The sequence below is a fragment of the Vipera berus genome (genome assembly GCF_964194415.1).
Source record: "Vipera berus genome assembly, chromosome: 4".
NCBI classification, from domain to species: Eukaryota; Metazoa; Chordata; class Lepidosauria; order Squamata; family Viperidae; genus Vipera; species Vipera berus.
This window is the reverse complement of record NC_138206.1, coordinates 10,857,206-10,875,792: the sequence shown is the minus strand read 5'-3', so window position 1 is coordinate 10,875,792 and position 18,587 is coordinate 10,857,206. Positions and strand designations below refer to the sequence as shown.

At 43.5% G+C, this 18,587-nt stretch overlaps 1 protein-coding gene across 2 annotated transcripts in view; it reads right to left on the bottom strand.

The window, feature by feature from the left end:
* Positions 1-15,790, bottom strand: part of NAALAD2 (N-acetylated alpha-linked acidic dipeptidase 2) — a 44,394-nt gene extending 28,604 nt beyond the window's left edge. For both annotated transcript variants that reach the window (XM_081327478.1, XM_081327479.1), the window contains exons 1-5: positions 15,639-15,790; positions 7,502-7,613; positions 6,570-6,756; positions 5,188-5,289; positions 761-886 (exon numbers count right to left, since the gene is read on the bottom strand). In XM_081327478.1, coding sequence (XP_081183604.1) covers positions 761-886; positions 5,188-5,289; positions 6,570-6,756; positions 7,502-7,613; positions 15,639-15,720 — 609 coding nt within the window. In that variant the 5' untranslated portion in view covers positions 15,721-15,790. The remainder of the gene's footprint in view (positions 1-760; positions 887-5,187; positions 5,290-6,569; positions 6,757-7,501; positions 7,614-15,638) is intronic.
* Positions 15,791-18,587: the final 2,797 nt, after the last annotated feature.

The following is an 18,587-nucleotide window of genomic DNA, read 5'->3' as shown; positions in this document are numbered from 1 at the left end:
TAAGAAATTCAGGTTAGGTTCGGTGTGCTCATACAGGCAGCCCAACCACCAACGGGTAATCAGAATAGCATTAGTCTGGACTACGTGCTAAACCAATGTCCTTAGAACAATTTGCCTCTACTACAGCTTAACACAGGGGTGTCAAACTCAATTTCATTGAGGGCCACATCAGCATTGCAGTTGCCCTCAGGGGGGCAGGTGGGTGTGGCCAGGGTGGGCGTGGCCTACTGGCTGGGCGTGGCTAGAGTGTATATGGCCTACTGGGTGGGCATGGCCAGCTCTACATCGCTCGCATCAAGGGTGCCTATGGGGGCCTGGGCAGGAGTGGGACAGATCTGAGGGTCTCTGGCAGAGGGAGATGGGACCGGGGCAAGTGCCAAGGCAGTGGGGGCCGTTCCCTCACTGTTTCCAGGATGGCTTTGCGGGCCACATGAAATCACTTCGCAGGCCGGATCTGGGTCCCGGGCCTTGTGTTTGACATGTCTGGCTTAACATAATGGCTTGGCTCCCATGATTTGTAAAACACCAACTGAATTCTCATCAAACATTCCACCATAAACGACTGAACTATTTTTGAGGCTTGCACCATACATATTTTCAAAAATTCCATGTCGAATTAATTAATTGCTATTCACTTTGGATCATTTCCTTTTTAAAAAACAAATGTGCAGTATTTAAACAAAGCCCTAGTAAAGACATTAAAATATTTCTCTTGGTGGTATTGTCACTGAGAAAAACCATAAAGATGCTGATAACTTACTTTGTTTCCTCTGAATATTTTCCCGTATCGAGCAATGAGAATCCTTCCTGTACAGTTTATTCCCATTTCTCTCTCTAACTTGAAAAAATCTTCTGTGCGTCCATAATTGACATACACCAGATCGGCCTTTTTAGGATGGAAACAAAAACAGCATTTGGGGGGCTTAATTTTATTTAATGCACTACTACACATGGAATCTGTTTCACTTATATAGAGAACTGTATCACAACTGCAAATATCCCCATAAATGCCCATTTGATTCCTCCTTCAGGCCTCCTATCTCATTTTTTTAGTTGAAATGGTTTATTAAAAGTTGGCAACATGACAAAGCAAACATCTTTATTTACAGGACATTTAAGCGGTCCCCATAGACACGTAGAAAGTCACAACAGAATGTTGAGTGTTGTGGTCTCCCGAGAAAACTCATCTTCAGAGAAAGATGATGACTTTATCTTCATTAATCCCAGATGGTTTCAATGACCCTGGGTGTGTTAATGCCTGGCTAAATGCAAATACTATAAATCCTTTCCATTCCCCACTGCTTAGTTAGAACTGAAGAAGCTTCTTAGATGAGAAGTGAAATGTCTCCAAGAAAGACCAGTGGCCATTTTGAAAGCACCTTTGGAACAACCATGGATGACTGAGAACCTCCACAGATGACTCGTCTTCATCAGCCAAGCTTGAAGATGGAAACTATCCACTCCTGAGAACAAGCACCAAAACACACAAGCTAGGGAGAATTCATGCTTCTTTTTAGGGGCAGGCATAAATCTGCCAGCTGCCAGCTGCAATGTCAACATCAAAAATCCACTTCTTGTACGTGTGTGTGGACAAAGTCACTAACACCTGCAACAAGAGGAGGGCTTTGATTGCAATGCTTAACCTTCCATTTTTCAGATGTTGATGCGTCCCCTAACACAGGGGTCGCCAACCTTGACAACTTTAAGACTTGTGAACTTCATCTCCCGGAATTCTGGGAGCTGAAGTCCACAAGTCTTAAGGTTGTCAAGGCTGCAGACCCCTGCCCTAACAGATGCTACTGGAAGAACTAATCCCAGCAATACACAGCAGCTACTTTTCCAGATTCCAGTCCATATGCTTTGGCATACCCTAAAGCCTTAGATGTATCCCAAATTCAAAGTCAAATATCAAAAGGCTGAAAGGCTTAAGAGGAAGGGAGAAGGCAGGGGTAGGCAATCTGGGCTTTTTTATGACTCGTGGACTTCAACTCCCAGAATTCCTGAGCCAGCCATGCTGAGGGGGAAAGGGAGAGGTTTCCAAGCTGAGCCAGGCTGGCTCAGGAATTCTGGGAGTTGAAGTCCACGAGTCATAAAAGAGCCAAGGTTGCCTACCCCTGGTCTAGTGGAAGGATGATTTCATTAGGAATTGCAACTATTTTTGAGTAGTTCTATATTCTGAGAAGAAGCTATGCACAGCATCTGGCCTGAAATAGGGAGGGGATTGGTCTGATGTAAGAAGCCCCCCCCCCCCACCATAGAATCCAGTGCTAAAGAAAATTTATTTTGTGGTTCACCCCTGTGACATCTTGTCCAATCCGTTTTGCTGAACGTCTGACTCTTCAGTATAAAGGCCCAACAGAGGCTTCACTTTCTTAGGGTCTTGCGGAGGAACAGGGTAGAACAACAGCTAATGACCCTCTTTTACCGGTCTACTATAGAGAGCGTCCTCTCGTATGGTATTGTGGTTTGGTATGCTGGTCTGACAGCCGCGGACAGGAAAGTATTACAGAGGGTAGTGAGCACAGCACAAGACATCGTGGGCTGTCCCCTGACACCACTGGATGACATCGCCAGGGCTCGTTGCCTTGGAAGAGTGAGGAAGATTCTCAGGGATGACTCACACCCTGGATGGTATCTCTTTACTCTCCTACCATCCGGTAGGAGATATAGGAATATAGCCAGCCGTACCAACAGGCTGAAAAATAGCTTTTATCCGTGGGCTGTTAGGCTTTTAAATGGGACATAATCTTATGCAGAATTGACTTGGGAGGCCGGTGTGTGGTGTAGTTGGTTCACATAGTGTGGTGGGATGGAGGGTTTGTTATCACTGTGTGTTGGGGGGAGAGAGCACGGGGGGGGGGAGGCTCAGCTAATCTCAATGTACACATGTTGTACTTTGACAATAAAGGTTTATTTATTTTAATTTATTTATTTATTTATTTAAAGTAAAATAAATTCCCGACCATTTTGTTGACCTATCCATGTACTTTCTTGACAGCAATAGGGAATGCTATTGAAACCTTTGGTCTTCTCACTCAACCAAGTACCCCTGACATATCTTCATGGACATATCCATGTTCTCATGAAGTTCTTTTCTGCTGACTTTGCAAAGCTTAGCTAAGGCTGGGTAGGTTTTACCATGCCTGATGTTCAGGGCTGTGCTGGCCTAGTGGTTAAAATGCAGTATTGCAGGCTAACTCTGCTCACATGACCAGAGTTCGATTCCTTCAGTCCTGACCTGCTCAAGGTTGACCGAGCATTTCATTTTCCAAGGTTGGTAAAATGAGGACCCAGATTGTTGGGGGCAATAGACTGACTCTGTAAACCGCTTAGAGTGGGCTGTAAAGTACTGTAAACTAAGTCTAAGTGCTAAGTGCTGTTGCTAGGACCCAATGTTCTGCTTAAACCTGTCTCCTGCTCTGGACTATGGACCGTTCTTGCTGTAATTGTCTTGTGTGTCCCGGACCATGGTTTTGTTCATGATACTTTCTTTGCTTTTAGCATCCTTGTTCTCCTCTGAAAGTTTACTTCCCGTTTCACATCTCCCACATGTGGCCCCAATAGTGAACCAACAGAACATTTTCTGTGGAACTAAGCAGGAAGATTAGGCTTCATGCAAAGGTCTTTATTGCATGAAAGGCATTAATGTCATGTGGAATTCCTGGCCACAGTGCTTTAAGAAAGGGATATGTGATTTGCAAGGAATCGATATGCCAACAACTGGTCAAATAAGTTTAACACAGAACACCACCTCCGTTCAGAAACCAAACATGGAGGTACTCAAAAGAAGAGGAGAAATGAGATAATTTTTACTTTCTTGGAAACAGCTTCTACCTATTGCAGACTGAGGAGAAAGTGATGTTACCAAACACAGGCTGCAGAAATCAAGATGGCAGCCCAAATAACTGCACTCACTATTGTATTCTAGTTCTGTCTGGTGATTTTCAGCCCAAATATAGTATCCAAGCAAATGCTTTGGTTTGATTGACAGCTTCTGCTTTTTTTTTTCCATAAGCGCATAAGCTTTTTCTCAGAGTGGTCACTGACCCCTATGATTTCCACAAAACAGTCCAGCTCATTTTCAAAACCAGCCAAGGCTGTAGCCAGCATCACATCTCAAGGTACAGTGGTACCTTGGTACTCATCATTATTTGTTTCCGGGAGGCACGATAAGTACCAAAATCAATGAGTACCAAACAAATTTTCCCCATAAAGAATAATATACTGTAGCTAGTCACAAAGCAACCCAGGCTGACAAGTTCTAGCTTGTACCAAACAAACGATGAGTATCAGGACAAAAGTTTTGTGTCAAAATGCATTGGGTATCAAATTTGAGTTTCAAAGCAGTCAAGTACCAAGGTACCACTGTAATAGATTTCAATCACTCAATCAATCAGAATAGAGCTCTTCTCAAAAGCCTCAAGTGATGAAGCACCCACAACATTTGAAGACAAGCTGTCCCACCGGTTAATTGTCCTCACGGTTAGGAAGTTTCTTGTCAGAATCCATTTATATCATATTCATAAATGTATGTTTAAAACATTATTCCATGGATTCTGCCATCTCCCGAGGAGGAGGGAATGAATGTGCATTGAGCCTGTATTAGGCATTTCAAAGGAAAAGAGAAGCCTTTTGAACTGGGGGAACAAAAGGGGGGGGTTAGGGTAGGAGCATCTGGCTTGTGTCATGGAAGAGAGCAATAAACATAAAAGATCCTAAGTTCCTTTTTCCCACGAGAGGGATGATACGAGGTAAATGATGGGGGACTGACCAAATGGGGTTAAGGGGGCATTGAACCGGGAACTCTTTATAAGGGTTTAGTTTGTAGAACAATATTAAGTCCTGTCTTGTATTCCTACAACCAAGCATGTCATAGTAAAGATTCCTTTTGGACTAAGATTTGGCTCCAAGAGTTTTGTCTTCCTAAGACGTGGGCTGGGTCCTGACATTTCTCCTTATTTCTAGGCTGCTTCTCTCCTTGATTAGTTTCCATCCATTGTTTCTTGTTTTATCTTCTGGTCCTTTGGAAAATAAGTTGACCTCTCTTCTTTGTGGCAGCCACAAAGCCAAACTGTCCACACAATTTTCACATACACACCAAAAAATTCACACCAGCCGAATTGTTATCATTACCATATCAAATTCATTTTTATATTAAATATTAAATAAATGTCATCTAACGCTTACCAGTGGCTCGCCCTGTGCTGAAAAAGCATTATAAGGTGGCAGCACTCCAGAAATATTTGCATAACCTTCAGGCGGGGGCTCAAACAATGACGTGTTGAAAATCTAGTCACCAAGAAAAAGTCAGAAGTTTCATTAGAAAGCTGAAAGGACAACCCGGTTAGGCTGCAGACTTGGCAGGCTCCTAGAATTACAATTCTTTTGAAGGTTCCTATTTTGATTTTCAAATTTCACATAGAAATGTAGCCCTCACAGACATCTGCTCAGAAGCGATGAAGTCAGAAGACATATCTGCAGTTCAGATTTACTTTCCAATTGGTTATAAGGTAAAGGTAAACGTTCCCTCGCACATGTGTGCTAGTCGTTTCTGACTCTAGGGGCTGGTGCTTATCTCCGTTTCAAAGCCGAAGAGCCAGCGCTTGTCCGAGGACGTCTCCGTGGTCATGTGGCCGGCATGACTAGACGTCAAAGGTGCACAGAACGCTGTTACCTTCCCACCGGAGTGGTCCCTATTTTTCTACTTGCATTTTTTACGTGCTTTCGAACTGCTAGGTTGGCAGAAGCTGGGATGAGTAACAGACGCTCACTCTGCTACGCAGCACTCGGGATTCGACCCGCCAAACTGCCGACCTTCTCATCGACAAGCTCAGCGTCCTAACCCACTGAGCCACCGCATCCCTTTTATAATTGCTATGTAAAAGGATGCTTCTCCTTTTTTGCTGAAGTATCAGAATGTTGCAACAAAGAAGGCTACAATGGCATTTTAGCTGGAGTATTTTAGACTTTGTAAGTTTGCCTTTTGGCATTGCACAGAATGGCCTCATGTGAAATATTAAGCGTTTCATACTTTGACGTCTCATTTTGGCAACCTATAGTTTTCCTAGGCATTCTATATAATGCCTAATTTCACACCTTGACAGTAGGATATACAATGATGCTTAATATCTGTTTTGTTTCCCGTCCTTATAAAAGGTTAGAAAAGCTTATTTTGGCCCACCGTACCCAACAAAAAAGTCACCCCAACCTAATTGTCTTTCTAGAGCAGGGATCTTCAAACTTGGCCATTTTCTGACTTGTGGACTTCAACTCCCAGACTTTTTCATCCAGGCACGCTGGCTGAGGAGTTCTGGGAGTTGAAATCCATAAGTCATAAAAGGGCCTCAAACCTGGCCCTTTTATGACTTGTGGACTTCAACTCCCAGAATTCCTCAGCCAGGCACGCTGGCTGAGGAATTCTGGGACTTGAAGTCCATAAGTCATAATAAAGGGAGCAAGTTTGAAGACCCCTGTTCTAGAGGAATCTTAGGTGTTGCTGCCCCGCATACTTCCATCCAGTTTTTCCCCTGGGGGCTCCCTCAGAGAAGGCACAACCTGCTTTGCCCTACCTCTTTCCCGCCATCATCAGTAATGGAAACATAGTTGGGAGAGCTTTGATTTGGGTAAGAAAGGAGGACGTCATAGTGAACCAGTTCTGCTGTGTCCAAGCCAAACGCCTTCCACTGAGTCTGGATCTGTCTGGCCAACCGGAGGTTCTGCTCTGTTCCGGCCACATGTGGGAAGCTGGTGAAGGAGCTAGAAGAAGGAAAAGCCATCTCAGGGTGGAAGCACAGAGGATCACATCATCCCAGCTCACTGCAACCGTCATAAATATGAGTCAGTTGCCAAGTGCCTGAGTTTTGATCACATAACCCTGGAGATGCTGCAATAGTTGTTAATTGTGAAAAACTGGTCATAAATCACTTTTTTCAGTGATATAACTTTGAACAGTCACTAAACGAACTGCTGTAAGGAGCTACATGTATATGTATACAGTAATTTATGTGTATATGTATGTGTATGTTTGTGTGTGTGTATGTAAGTTGTCAACTTATAACCATTATATATACATACTGTATCTATCTCTATCTCTATCTGTATCTCTATGTCTCTCTCTTTCTCTCTCTCTCTCTCTCTCTCTGTGTGTGTGTAATCTATCATCTATCTATCTATCTATCATCTATCTATCTATCTATCTATCTATCTATCTATCTATCTATCTATCTATCTATCTATCTATATTTATCTGTCTCTCTATCCATATCCATATCCATATATCTATCTCTCTGTCTCTCTCTCTCTCTCTGTCTCTCTCTCTTTCTCTCTCTCTCTATATATATATCAGAAAAAGTATCTGTGTGTATATATGAACGCATGATCAGCCCACCCCAGATTGTTTTCCAAAACCTATAGAATAATAATAATAATAATAATAATAATAATAATAATAATAATAATAATAATAAAACACAGCTGTAGGTGGTCAAAAGGGCAGACTTACTGTAGAAAGCCCTGGATATTTTCTGCCTTCATTTCTGAAAAAAGTTCTCTTCTTACACTTGCAAAGACCTGACTGGTGCCATGTGGCTCAATGAAGGTTTTCACCAACCAACCTGAAAAAAAGAACAAGAGGACATAGATCTTTTATTTCTCCCCAATAATTAACAGAGTGGAAGGGACTAGTCCAGGGGTAGGCAACCTCGGCTCTTTTATGACTCATGGAATTCAACTCCCAGAATTCCTGAGCCAGCTGGCTCAGGAATTCTGGGAGTTGAAGTCCATGAGTCATAAAAGAGCCGAGGTTGCCTACCCCCTGGACTAGTCCAACCCACTTCTACACCCCTCTTGTAACCCAAAATCAATCATGCCAACTAAGAGAGACATGTAGACAGGATGTGATACAATCAATCAACTTTTTATTACGGTCACGGACCAGAATTAAAAAATTAAAACTTTAAATAAATATAACAGAACAGGACGTAGTAGTATGTGAGATCACAGATGAGCAGCCTAATTTAGAGACAGTACAGCGGAATTTACCCTACATTCAAAGAAACTATTCTATTGATCCCACAGTAACAGCTATACATAAAAGAGATCAGAATTTCCCAGATACTATAGCACAGTGGTGGCGAATCTATGGCACACATACCAGAGGCGGCACTTAGAGCCCTCTTTGTGAACATGCGTGCCGTGCCCCGGAGATGGCGAGGGACTGGCCCCGCCCACCCAGTCTGCCATGACCACCGCGGCTATGCCCACCTGGAACCCAGTGATAAGTAAGTGGGTTTTCGGTTGCAGTTAGGGCACTGGATCTCTAAAAGTTTCACCATCACCTTATAGCAGGTAGGGAGTTGTAAAATAAATTGGTGAATCCTTATAGAAGGTACAATATAACAGAACACAAGCTGTGGTTTCAATGGTCCCTTGTCCACAGGGGCACAATCTCAGCATATCTAGGACTTTTTTCTATCAGCCCTGAAGGACTGCTGTGGGGAGAGTGACAGGGTTTGTGCAGAATATCTCCTGAGCCAACAAGGAGAATGCACAGAAGAAGTGGTACTGAGAGTAGTCAGGTTTTACACAGCAACTACACTGATACACTGAGGTGTGTAAAAAAGGGGAAAAAAACTTTACTTTTAGAAGTAGCACAAGTCAAGTATAAACAGTCCAGGTCATACACAGGTACAGAGAAGATATCAACAGTTCAAGCGTTATCCAATACAAAGTCGTCTTAACTGTCCAGAACAGAACAGAATAGAATAGATTAGAATAGAAAACAGATATTGGGATAGAATAGAATAGAATAGAATAGAATAGAATAGAATAGAATAGAATAGAATAGAATAGAATAGAATAGAATAGAATAGAATAGAATAGAATAGAATAGAATAGAATAGAATAGAATAGAATAGAATAGAAAACAGAGATTGGGATAGGATAGGATAGGATAGGATAGGATAGGATAGCATAGCATAGCATAGCATAGCATAGCATAGCATAGCATAGCATAGCATAGCATAGCATAGCATAGCATAGCATAGAAAATGGAATAGAACAAAACAGAATAGAATTCGGGACTTCCTATTCTGGTTTTCAGCGAAGCAGTTGGAGAATCCAAAATGTCGGATCCTCCGGCTGAAATTTCTTTTTGTTGGGGACCCTAAGGGGCCAGAATCCACCCTGAAGGGGTGGACTGAAGGAAGGAGATCCCAGGGACTTAGGAGAGATGGCGGTCTCTCCGAACAGTCCAGGAGAAGCCTCCCAGAAACCAAAGGAAGAAAAGGCTAACGCCATGTTCAGCCACATGAGTGCATGAATCAATTTATTTTCACCTCAGGAGTATAACAGAGATGATTAAATATAATTTTGAGGATGGAAATTTGAAGATGGAATCATATAAAATAAAGAGTTATGATTTAATCCAAATGGGAAACAACTTTGAAGATAAGGAAGAGAATGAGAAAAAATTCCCTGTAGGGAAACAATTGATGATGAAACAGCAGGAAAAAGATGAAATATTTCAGAAAGAATATTTCAGAAAGAAACATTTGTTTGAATATGGCCAGGGCTTTTTTTCTCATAGAACGCTCAGAACGGAGTTCCGGCACCTTTTTTGGATGGAACCTTGTAGGGTAGGCAAGGTGGGTTGTATGACATGTGTGAGTTCCGGCACCTTTTTCTTTTACAAGAAAAGCACTGAATATGGCTAAGAAATGGGAAAATTTTTAATATACTACTACTAGAGGGAAATTTTTTCTTCTTTTTTTTCCTCCAAATCAATATAATTGTGTTTTTTTTCCTGTTTGTTTTTTTTTTTACTATTCTTCTGAACTGAATTGATGTAAACAAAAGCAAACGTTTTAGCTACTTAAATGTGATGATAAGGAAAATATAAAAAATGTGTTTTGAATGAGATTTAAAGGATTAGATGATTAGAATTATTGAATGGAATGTTCAAAGTTTAAATAGACTAAATACATTCTTAAGGTAAAGGTAAAATTTTCCCCGCACATGCGTGCTAGTTGTTTCCGACTCTAGGGGCCGGTGCTCATCTCCGTTTCAAAGCCGAAGAGCCAGCGCTTGTCCGAAGATGTCTCCGTGGTCATGTGGCCGGCATGACTAGATGCCAAAGGCGCACGGAACGCTGTTACCTTCCCACCGTAGTGGTCCCTATTTTTCTACTTGCATTTTTACGTGCTTTCGAACTGCTAGGTTGGCAGAAGCTGGGACGAGTAACAGGCGCTCACTCTGTTACACAGCACTCGGGATTCGACCTGCCAAACTGCCGACCTTCAGATCGACAAGCTCAGCGTCCTAACCCACTGAGCCACCGCGTCCCTTAAATACATTCTTAGCTATGGTTAAAAAGAATGAGAAATTGAGGGAATAAATATATATTAAATTAGGAGAAATACAATGTTGAAATGATTGTTATTTGTAAGAACATTTAGAATTTAGAGGGAGAAACAAGCTGTTCTCTTTTTGTTGTTGTTATTGTTTCTTTTTATTTATTTTTTTACTTATTTATTGGGAATTATAAAAGCATGAGAGGGTTTGCATGGAAAAAAAAACAGAATGCAATCCACCAATGTAAATATAGTTAAGTGCTAAAAAAGATTGTTACTGGTAAAAGTATTTAGAATTTGGGGGAAGAAATAAGCTGAAATAAATATGGTGACAGGGTTTATGATAAGGCAACTAAAACGCTACACAGGAGTACTGAAACTATATATTTAACTGTTGTTATGCAAACAGAACTGTCTTAATTTAATGTTTTGCAAAGAAAGATATGTTGGGGAAAGGGGAAATCAAATGAAATTAAAATATGGAACATAGATTATAGAATTCAATCGTTAAGGACTGTTTTATAAATGTTACCCAGACAATATTCTGCTTTATAATCATTTATGTCAGGGGTCTTCAAACTCGGCCCTTTTATGACTCATGGACTTCAACTGCCAGAATTCCTCAGCCAGACATGCTAGCTGAGGAATTCTGGGAGTTGAAGTCCATGAGTCATAAAAGGGCCGAGTTTGAAGACCCCTGATTTATGTTATGTTAAAAAAATTTCAATAAAATATTTACACAAAAAGAACAGAATAGAATTCAATTCGTTATTGGCCAAGTGTGACTGGACAAACAAGGAATCTGTCTCCGGTGCATAAGCTCTCAGCATACATACAAGCAACAAGTTGATCTTATGATCATACTCATAAAATACAATCATCATAAGTCATGAGATACAACACTCAGTGATAGTCATAAGATTAGTGTTTTCTTTTAACGGAGAATTTGGGGGAAAGAGACACTTTGTTCTTGTTCTAGTGATTAAGGCATCAGTCTAGAAAGCCGGTGAATTCTAGTCTCGCCTTAGCCATGCAAGCCAGCTGGGTGACTTTGGGCCAATCACCAGGAGGCTGTGAGTTCTAGTCCTGCCTCAGCCATGAAAGCCAGCTGGGTGACTTTGGGCCAATCCCTCTCTCTCATTCCAACCCACCTCCCAGGGTTGTTGTGGGGAAAATAGGTGGAAGCAGTATTATATACGTTCCATGCCTTGGGTTATTTGTCAAAATAATAAAAGACAGGATACAAACAAGCAAATAACACGCAAGTGCAAATTGCATTGCATTTCTGTCACCAGGATGGCAACTGATCTTTTGCATTTCTGTCACCAGGATTGCAACAGATGTGATTCCACCGATGTGCCTACCTAGACAAAATTGCAGCAAGGAAATAATTGCAGAATGTTTTGCTACTGGAGTCTGGCCGGAGTAACAGCATCGTGAGGGCGGCTTTTTTTTTTTTAATAAAGGAGTAAAGTTTCTCTTGATTAGATTGCAACATCTGGAAAATTTATTTGCTGGGGAAGAAGGGCAAGGAAGTAACATCTCCAAGAATTATTTCAGGAGGGAAAGGAAACTGTTAAGACTTAATCTGCTATTTGCTTTGGCTTATTTCGGTTGGAGAGTTCAGTGGGGATTAAAAATGGCAATGAAAGCTCACCTTGGTAGGAAAGGTACACTTTGCAAACTCTTTGGAGAAACTACATACAGCTTACTATTTGCTCAACTCAGCTTTAACTCAAACAGATTATTTCTTTACAGCTATTTTTTCCCTCTCTCCTTTTCTGAATGTAAATCACAGGACCCTGGGGATGCTGCAACAGTCATAAGTGTGAAAAATGGTCGTAAGTCACTTTGTTCAGTGCCATTGTAACTTCGAACAGTCACTAAGCGAACTGTTGTACATTGAGGACTACCTGTACTTTATCACTTTTTTCCTTTTCTTTTTTTTTGGGTCATCAGGTTTTTGACACCTTGCTAGGCGACTGGTGGTACTTGGATATTGCCACGTGGCTCAGTGGATTAGGACGCTGAGCTTGTCGATCAGAAGGTCGGCAGTTTGGCAGGTTGAATCCCGAGTGCCGCGTAGCAGAGTGAGCGCCTGTTACTCGTCCCAGCTTCTGCCAACCTAGCAGTTCGAAAGCACGTAAAAATGCAAGTAGAAAAATAGGGACCACTATGGTGGGAAGGGAACAGCGTTCCGTGCACCTTTGGCGTCTAGTCATGCTGGCCACATGACCACGGAGTCGTCCTCGGACAAGCGCTGGCTCTTCGGCTTTGAAACGGAGATGAGCACCGGCCCCTAGAGTCGGAAATGACTAGCACGCATGTGCGGGGGAACCTTTACCTTTACCTAAAAGAGGTACAATGGGTGAAAAGGTTGAAAAGCCCTGGACTAGTCCACCTCCCTGCTTAAGCAGGACACCCTATACCATTTCAGATGGATGGTTGTCCAATCTCTTCTTAAAAACCTCCAGTGTTGGAGCATTCACAACTTCTGGAGGCAGGTTGTTCCACTGGTTAATTGTTCTAACTGTCAGGAAGTTTCTCCTTACTTCTAGGTTGCTTCTCTCTTTGGTTAGTTTCCACCCGTTGCTTCTTGTCCTGCCTTCAGGTGCTTTGGAGAATAGCTTGACTCCCTCTTCTTTGTGGTAGCCCCTGAGATATTGGAAGACTGCTATCATGTCACCCCTCACCCTTCTTTTCATTACAGTAGACATACCCAGTTCCTTCCATTGTGTTACTTCAGGAATTGAGCATGACCAACTGGAGCGGAGCAGAGCTGGCCATCTCACCAACCACATGCTCTGTGGTTGGTGGTGTATCTCAAACTTGGCAACTTTCAAATGTTGTGATAGAATGTAGTAAGGAGCTGGATGGCCGGGAGGGAAGAAATGCATTCCAGAGAGGTAAGTTTAGATATGACGCGCGAGAGAAAAAACTTCCCAGCCAGCTACTGACATGCAAAGGCAATGGGGAAAGCTAGAGTCAACAGGCATGTAACAACTACAGGGATTCACCTAAGAACCATGTCCAAAAAAAAGGCGGTAAAAATGTGACTTGCTGGTGCAAAAGAAATTCTGCTCTCAGTTGCGGTCATAAGTTGAGGACTACCTGTAGCAGGGCACGTTTGTCCTGCAGTAAGTGGAATATGAGGAAAATCCCTCGTTACGTGGATAGGAAATTAAGGCCTCCTGCAACATGGGTCTTCCCATCCCAATTTGAACAGCACCTCCAGTCCCCAAAGTTGACCAAACTCTTTGGGGCAGCCAATTCTACAGCACTGCTGTGAGATGAATAGAGAGTTACACAAAACCTTGAAACAGAGCCAGAGCAATTTAAAGTGTGCCTGGAAAAAAAAAAGAAGAAAAAAAAGAAGAAGAAGAAGGATGATTGACTCAGAGAACTGGCATAACATGATGTCTCTGTCCCACTTGCTAAGGAATGAAAGTTGCCACCTTTCATTGCCTCACTTAGACTCTATGCAAGCTTTCTTTGTGCTTTGAAATTAATTGTTATTTTGGGTGAACCAGAAAAGTTACATAACATTCAGCTTAAGCAACGTTTGTAAGTCCGGGCTACCTTTTTCCCACAATTTTCACCCCATGGGAAGAAAAGGAAAGAAAAAAAAGGACGAGGAACAGTTGAGTTCATCGAGGTTATCATGGCCACAACATGAGCAAGTTCAGGAAATTTTAAATTTGGTTAGTTTGCTTTTGGGAGGACTAACAGGCTCTGCACACCCACCTGGCTTGTTTGGGTGACAGCAGCTGGGAAATTAAAATGGAAAGTTGGAATAAAAATGAACGTTCCGCTTGGATTAAAAAAAGTGAGCTTTTATCTTTCAGATTAAAAAAACAAAACAAACACTGAAGTATTTTGGTCATCAGTGAAAGCCATACATTTTAAGAAAACAACAACAGCCCTTTCTCTTAGTTTTCTTCACAGTAACCAACTCTTCAAACGAACTTTCAGGTGTAAAAAACGCAGAAGCCACGGGTGTTGATTACAAAAAGCTATCAACATTTGATTATCCGGAACAAACTTAAGAGCTGACCATCAGATAAAGACCATTAATATTAAATTACAGGAAACTGGAAGAATTGAAAAACTGTAGATATCTTGTTTCACTTGTTCAACAAGTTTGTCCAGAACTTATCATATGGAACTCACCGATGCCATCCATAATTCCATGAAGGGGACAGGTTCTTGGGGGGGGGGGGGGAAATGGCTGTCAAATTCTGGAGTGTGATGGATTTGCATTTGAAGATGGTAGAGGACAGGAAGGCCTGGAGGAACGTTGTCCATGGGGTCGCGATGGGTTGGACGCGACTTCGCAACTAACAACAACTGCCAGAAGTTGAAGCAAGACCCAGAATCTGTTCAGGATGCCTAGCCTGAGTCTTGGGAAAGAGGGCAAGCGAGCATGCGCGAAGGGCCTCTCTGAGCCTACGGACTTCCATCTTAAAACGTGGTGGCCCAAATTGTGCTGCCAGCCTGCCTGTGAGGACACTGAGAGTAGTGGCTGTGGGAGACAACAGAAGAACAGAGTTGGAGGGGACCTTAGAGGTCTTCTAGTCCAACCCCCTGCTCAAGCAGGGGACCCCCCCACACACACTATTTAGTTATCCGAATGAATTGTTTGTCCAATATTTTTTGTCTTAAAAACCGGACTCTGGTGATGACTCTTGACTGGATGATTCCGGGGCATAAATTCGGCTGCGGAAAAGCGTTCTAGTTCTTCTGGCTGAGTGGAACTTTGAACCCGGGTTGTCTCCGTGCTACCTTGGTTGTTGTTGTTGTTGTTGTTTTAAATGTATGGCTTTCATCGATGAGCAAAATGCTTCAGTGTTTTCTTTTGTTTTTAATCTGAAAGATAAAAGCTCGCTTTTCTTTTTCCATCCAAGCGGAACGTTCACTTTTATGCCGACTTTCCATTTAAATTTCCCAGCTGCTCTCACCCAACTTTGACGGCGGAATCGCGGCGGCCGGAGACCCCCCAGCGCACACCTCCGCACCCATCACACCCGACCCCTCTTCGTTCGCCAAGCTGGACAGCCCGTTGGGGAGGGAGGGAGGGGGGGGCAGCCGGGCAAAAGGGCCGGTAGAAATCCACCCCCCGCGTACAAAGGTAAGGCGAAGTCTCCGGGTCCAAGTCAGCGCTCCCATCAGGTGCGCGGAAGCCTCCGGGATCGTCGCAAGCGCGCTCCGATCCAGACAGACCCCCCTTGCGCCCGTCCTACGCCTCCCGCTGCCTCAAAGCGCCGGTGGGAAGGGGAGCCCCGCGCTTACCCGCTAAGAAACCCGACAGGAAAAACGCCAGGAGCCCCGCGACGCCCAGCCAGCTGCAAAGCACCACTTTCCGTCGGCCCATCTCGCTTTCCAGAACCAAGGACGGCTGCGCCTCGCGGGACGCGGGACGGGGAGGGTTCCCGTCCCGGCTAGGGAACCCCCACCCATCTCCCCGCCCACTGGCAAATCTCTCTCGCGAGCGCGCACACTCCCAAAGCCAACTGGGACGATGAACTGGGGTTGCTGGGGGAAGCGGGGGGGGGGCGTCCCGGGAGAAGCAGCCGTTCCAATCGGAGCCTTGGGCACCTACTTCCAGCTCCCTCTTAAAAACAAGCTATTCTCCAAAGCACCTGAAAGCAGGACAAGAAGCAACGGATGGAAACTAGTCAAGGAGAGAAGCAGCCTAGAACTAAGGAGAAACTTCCTGACAGTTAGAACAATTAACCAGTGGAACAACCTGCCTCCAGAGGTGGTGAATGCTCCAACACTGGAGGTTTTTAAGAAGAGACTGGACAGCCATTTGCCTGAAATGGTATAGGGTTTCCTGCCTGAGCAGGGGGTTGGACTAGATGACCTCCAAGGTCCCTTCCAACTTTATATTATTAATATATTAACACGCCTATGCACAACACAGCACAGCGCAACACACTGCCCCCCCCCCAACCACACACTCTATGAATAAAGTGCCGGCAAACTCTCGAAAGGAAGAAACACCACGCAATATAATAGAACGACGGAAGAGTTGGAAGGGACCTTGGAGGTCATCTAGTCCAACCCCCTGCTCAGGCAGGAAGCCCTCTACCATTTCGGACCAATGGCTGTCCAATGGCTCTTTTAAAAACTTCCGATATTGTTCACAACTTTGGGAGGCAGGTTGTTCCACTGATTAATTGTTCCAAGGGTCAGGGAATTTCTCCTTAGTTCTTGGTTGCTTCTCTCCCTTGATCCACCCCCCCCCCATCCATTGCTTCTTGTCCTGCCATTTATCTGAGCAAGGGGTTGGACTAGAAGACCTCCCAAGGTCACATCCAAATCTGTTATTCTGTTATTCTAACGAAGGAGAGATTAGAACTGTTTTTAATCCTCTATAAAGGTAAAGGTAAAGTTTCCCCGGCACATGCGTGCTAGTCGACTCTAGGGGCTGGTGCTCATCTCTGTTTCAAAGCCGAAGAGCCAGCGCTTGTCCGAGGACGTCTCCGTGGTCATGTGGCCGGCATGACTAGACGCCAAAGGCGCACGGAACGCTGTTACCTTCCCACCGTAGTGGTCCCTATTTTTCTACTTGCATTTTTACGTGCTTTCGAACTGCTAGGTGGGCAGAAGCTGGGACGAGTAACAGGCACTCACTCTGTTACGTGGCACTCGGGATTCGACCCGCCAAACTGCCAACCTTCTAATCGACAAGCTCAGCGTCCTAACCCACTGAGCCACCTTGTCCCTTTTAATCCTCTATAGATACCACCAAAACTCTGAATCTCAGGAGTTAAAGAAAACAAAATGCTCATTCCACCTCGTGAGTTCACTTTTCCACAGAAGATGAACCTTGATTTATGGATGTTGTAAATATCCTCCCTTGCATTCCAAACCATCCAGAAGCATTATCCTTACCTGCAAGCTCATTGGTTTGTTTTACAAGGCTGTTTACCATTGGTGCTGTGTGTCCTTGGTTAGATTATTGGTTAACAATGAGGGTCAGTTAATATTTCATTAAGAAAAACTTAATTCTTGATCTCTGATGAACTGTGCGGTTTGGATGAGATTGAAAAACCTTATCTGAGTAGTCAGGTACCTAGCTGTGGACACCTATCTTTTAGATCTACCTGCTCATCTGGAAAAAGGGACATCTTTTTTGTCTATGCATCTATTTATTAAATCAAGGGACACAGTGGCTCAGTGGGTTAGGACGCTGAGGTTGTCGATCAGAAGGTCGGCAGTTTGGCAGGTCGAATCCTGAGTGCCGCGTAACAGAGTGAGCACCTGTTACTCGTCCCAGCTTCTGCCAACCTAGCAGTTCGAAAGCACGTAAAAAATGCAAGTAGAAAAATAGGGACCACTCCAGTGGGAAGGTAACAGCATTCCGTGCGCCTTTGGCGTCTAGTCATGCCGGCCACATGACTACGGAGACCTCCTCGGACAAGCGCTGGCTCTTCGGCTTTGAAATGGAGATGAGCACCGGCCCCTAGAGTCAGAAATGACTAGCACGCATGTGCGGGGGAACCTTTACCTTTTATTTATTAAATCAATTTCCCTATCCAACAACTCTTAAATTCTTTAACGGGAATCCTTCAATTTGTGTAATTTTAAAATTGCTTTCCTATTTAAAATGTAAATATTCTTATATTTTTATTGTATTGTAAGCTGCCCAAAGTCGTTTTGGGTAGTGGAATGGGCGGTATACCAAGGTGGTCCTTGACTTACAACAATTCATTTAGTGACTGCTTGAAGTTGTGACTGCTGACGGTTTTTCACACTTACGACAGTTTGAGCATTCCCATGGTCACCTGGTCAAGATTCAGCTTGGCCCCTGACTCACACTTACGACGGTCGCAGTGTCCCAAATTCATGCGATCACCTTTTGCACCTTCTGACAAACAAAGTTAATAGGAAAGCCAGATTCACTTAACAACCGTGTGTTCTTAACTCAACAACCGCAGCAATTCACTTAGCAAATATGACAGGAAAAGGCATCAAATGGGGCAGAACCCACTTAACAAATGTCTCACTTAGCAACAGAAATTTTGGGCTCTATTGTGATCCTAAGTCAAGGATCAGCTGTAAATTTAATAAATAAACAGATAGATTAAATAAATAAATAAGCTCGTGTGAAAGAGAAGCAGAGATTTCTGAGACTGGGATCTACAAGACTCCTTTTGGGAATCTTCGGGCAGAATGGGGAATGTCATTTTGTTATTTATTACGATTCTGCCCAATCCCCTCCTCACTCCCCAA